At 36.1% G+C, this 3,999-nt stretch overlaps 1 protein-coding gene across 4 annotated transcripts in view; it reads left to right on the top strand.

Annotated features, from left to right (window-relative positions):
* JAKMIP2 (janus kinase and microtubule interacting protein 2) overlaps positions 1–3,999 on the top strand; it is a 164,435-nt gene that overhangs the window by 125,188 nt on the left and 35,248 nt on the right. For all 4 annotated transcript variants that reach the window (XM_008582696.1, XM_008582693.1, XM_008582695.1 and 1 more), the window contains exons 6-7: positions 1,021–1,167; positions 1,838–1,978. In XM_008582696.1, the coding sequence (XP_008580918.1) occupies positions 1,021–1,167; positions 1,838–1,978 (288 nt within the window). The remainder of the gene's footprint in view (positions 1–1,020; positions 1,168–1,837; positions 1,979–3,999) is intronic.

Raw genomic sequence — 3,999 nt, 5'->3', positions numbered from 1 at the left:
GAAGAGAATGAACTGATCATGAGATCTTTAAAGTGGAAATTCATTATGCACAAGATGACCATAAAACATATCATCCAAACAAGAGAGTTTGGAGAGTAAAAGGGGAGACTTTAAGCAATTACCCTAAGACAACATACAGAAACTTAGACCAGTGGTTCTCAACTAGAGGCAATTTTGACAATATCTGAAGACATTTTTGGTTGTCACTACTGGCAAGGTGTTACTGCCATCTAATGGGCAAAGGCCAGGTTTGTTGCTAAACATCCTACAATGCACAGGACAGCATCTCACATCAAAAAATATCTGACCCAAAATGTCAAGGGTTCTGAGGTTGAGAAACCCTGCCTTAGACTAACCAGACAAATGAGAGTGTGGTCACTCTTAATTATAGGTAGATACCAATACAATCACACTTTTCCTAGACTTGGTGAGAATTAGATATTCTTAAACACAAACATCAATATAGTAACAAATTTATGTAGGTTTTCTTCCTCAGTTTGAAAATATACAACCTTAGTGTGAGTCAGGAGCTTTCAACAAGATCTCTGTGAGAAAGACCAGCTTTGGAGACCACCAGCCTTGGCTTCAGATCCAGGTTGAATTACTTAGTGATTGTGTGATTGGGATGAGCTGCTTAATCTCTCTGAGCTAATGAGATGTCATCCTGGGTCCAGGGATTGAGGCTGAGCACAGTGGGGAAACTGAAGTGGGAAAGCAAAAGTTAGCAAGGAGAACAGTTATTCCCCCTGAGCATTTCCAAAAGCAGTATCTCTGCAGCACCTCCTTTAAGATAACATATTGATAGAGGGTTATGAAGACTACGATGAAAAGCCATTAGAGGTACTGCAAATAAAGCAATCAATCTGTTAAATAAAGGATTGAAATGTCAGTGGTCAGTCCTGAGACACAGTGAAGCAGACAAAAGTGGCTCTAAAGGGGCTTTCACTGCCACAAATTTACTCCCTCTGCCCCCACATCCCCAAAAACACGAGAGACAAATTCTAACTTATTTTTTCCCAGCTAAAACGCGTGCGGGAAACTGAAAAACAATGTAAACCTCTCCTGGAAAGGAACAAGTGCCTCGCCAAGAGAAATGATGAGCTGATGGTGTCTTTACAGCGCATGGAAGAGAAACTGAAAGCCATGACCAAGGAAAATTTAGAAATGGTGTGTATCACAGACTCTGCAGAACTGCAGCTTCCTCCTTTATATTCCTCAATAACCTGACTTATTGTTCTCTCTCAGCTTATTTTTAAAATTCAGTGCTATTTAGATTTTCCCTTATGTAAGCAAGGAAGCTTTAAGGAAGAAAGCAAGAGAAGGTTGCTGGCTCTGAATTTTATGGGGCTTCTAAATTTGAGAACTGTAGGAGTGATTCCAGGAATCTGCATGCTCTCCAGACGCTCAGAAATGGAGAAGCAAAGCTGCAGAATAACTCCTCAGCCACAGTAACCTCCTTCTATGATTTCATTAATGTGCCCTACACAGACCTGTACAGTGGGCACACCTTATCTTCTAAGACCTTGCATAATGCAGTAGTTGGGAAAGATATGCCATTGCTTCATCACTTGTATTATATATGGACAAGTGATATGCTAATGTGCTCCTTAATAGATTTCCAGTACATCTATAGAGAGCTTCAGACAATCCCCAATGATTTGACTTGGTATAGCAGATAAGATGTACTTGAGGATTTTAGTTGGTATGTGTGTATTCAAGCTGGGCAATTTTGAAATTTAGTTGGAGCCTTATAAACTTTCTACAGACATTTTATGTTAACAATTAATGTTTCAGATTTCTAAAGTTTCCAACTATACATTCTTCTTTACCAATCCAGAGAGAAAAAATAACATCCCATCCACCACTGAAGAAATTAAAATCTCTGAATGACCTCGACCAAGCTAATGAAGAACAAGAAACAGAGTTTCTAAAACTTCAGGTCATTGAGCAACAGAACATTATTGATGAGCTCACAAGGGTAGGTCTTGATCAATCTGTAAACTCTAAGATGTTCCCAAGGACAAGTAGCCCACAAATCAACATGCCCTGGAAGCACTTAATAGTTTTGGATTAACCCCAGAGACCCAAGTTCATATAGTAAATATGTAATTATGTTCAAGAGACTCTATTCCAAAAATATTTTATATTATTAAGCTGCATTATGCCTTTTCAGTTATAATCCTTTGTTAACTAATTTGATAAGCCAAGTTCATATAGTAAATATGTAATTATGTTCAAGAGACTCTATTCCAAAAATACTTTATATTATTAAGCTGCATTATGCCTTTTCAGTTATAATCCTTTGTTAACTAATTTGATAACACAAATAATAACTGCAAAGCATATTAAAAGAACTTTCAAATGCATTGTTATGTAAGTAGGTAGGTAGGGTGAGTGTGTCTTGTAATTGCCTTCTAGGATCAGGGTCCTGAGGTTCAGAGATTTAATATTTTGCCTGCAATAACAAGAATATGTATACCTCTTATTTACCAGCACCAAATTCAGTGTCTAGCATTTAGTTACAGCTTCATAAATATTTGTCAAATGAACAGCAGCACCATAATTATGCAATGGAGCTAAAATTCCAGTCCAGATTTTCTGAGCATTACTCCAGTACCTGCTGAATATGTAGGGCAGCTGTTACTCTCATTTGCATCAGCAGAGGTCTGCATTACCAGCAACTATGGACTAAGACCTCTAGATGCCTTTGGGTTTTCTTCTTATCCTATCTTATTCTGTGGATGACATCTTTGGGCTTTTTTGGGTCTCTTCAGGACCATGCTAAGGCTAGAAGAAGTAGAGATGGGTGGTTTTAGGCAATAGTCTCCAGAGTGGGATGAGCAAGAGGATTCACTGCCACTGAGAGAAGAGAATATTGTAACTTCTGTTGATAATTACTTATGGCTCATTCTTTTTAAAAATTTCTATGTTGAGTATATGTTATAACATGTACACTAGATTAGGAAGGTAATCTAAGTATATAATGTATAAATTGCAAAAGTCCCAAATATATAGTTGGATAATCAAAATATTTTTCCTTATAAAGGTGGAAAATCAAAAAGCCTAAACACCGCTGACTTAAATTAGATTATTTATCAAATGTGGTCTGAAGCTCCATTTTCGTCACATCATTTCCACATCCAGTAACTCATAAATCTCACTGATTCACTAACCCAGGAATTTGCCTGGTTTTGAGCATCTTGAGATTAAGTTGTTAGTTTCTTATAGAATTTTAGACTAGTTAAGCATGTGGATCAGACTTTCAGTGAGATACTTATTCCATCTAGTTTAAATTTGTGCAGTAAATACATGGAGTATTTAGTGGATAAGCCTTAAATTCCCAGAATATCTCCATTCACAGCAAGAGTCAAGAAATTGATGATTACATCATACCTAGGTATTCTTTGAGTTTCCCAGAGAATTAAAAAAAAAAAAAGTGCAACAAAACAGAACAAAAGCACTAGATGACTACAAGTAACTAGATATTCTGTATCCTTTCCTATCTTCAGGACTGCAGGTGAAAACGAGGATCTAAAAATAATACAAAGACAGCTGTCTAGGCTTTTCAAATGGCTAAATGAAAAGAATAAGGTTTTACTTTATTGTGAAATGATATTTTTTTTCAGCACAAATTTAAAGTAATTTTGAGTCTGGGAAAACTGAAGAACTGTGCTTTGGGGGAATGTGAATAACTATTTTCAGAGCTACTTCATTTTCTAGTATAAAACAAAGGATTTCTGATTAAGAACACAGTAAGCCTTCCTGATTGTGAGGCTCTCAGACTCACATAAATTATCAGGAAAAGTTATAGAATACTCTTACTTTGAAAATATTTAAGTATCAAACCCAAAAGTTGCCAAAATTAAAAAAAAAACTTACTGTATGTAAAAATATGTAATGCTTTATGGTAAAAACAACTCTGTCTTTGCAAAAAAAAAAAAAAAAGAAACAAAAATGTAATGTGAAAAGTCTTTCATCTGTTTTCCAGGATCGAGAAAA

The sequence above is a fragment of the Galeopterus variegatus genome, unplaced genomic scaffold (assembly GCF_000696425.1).
Source record: "Galeopterus variegatus unplaced genomic scaffold, G_variegatus-3.0.2 Scaffold2699, whole genome shotgun sequence".
NCBI lineage: Eukaryota > Metazoa > Chordata > Mammalia > Dermoptera > Cynocephalidae > Galeopterus > Galeopterus variegatus.
This window is presented reverse-complemented; position numbering and strand designations above follow the sequence as displayed.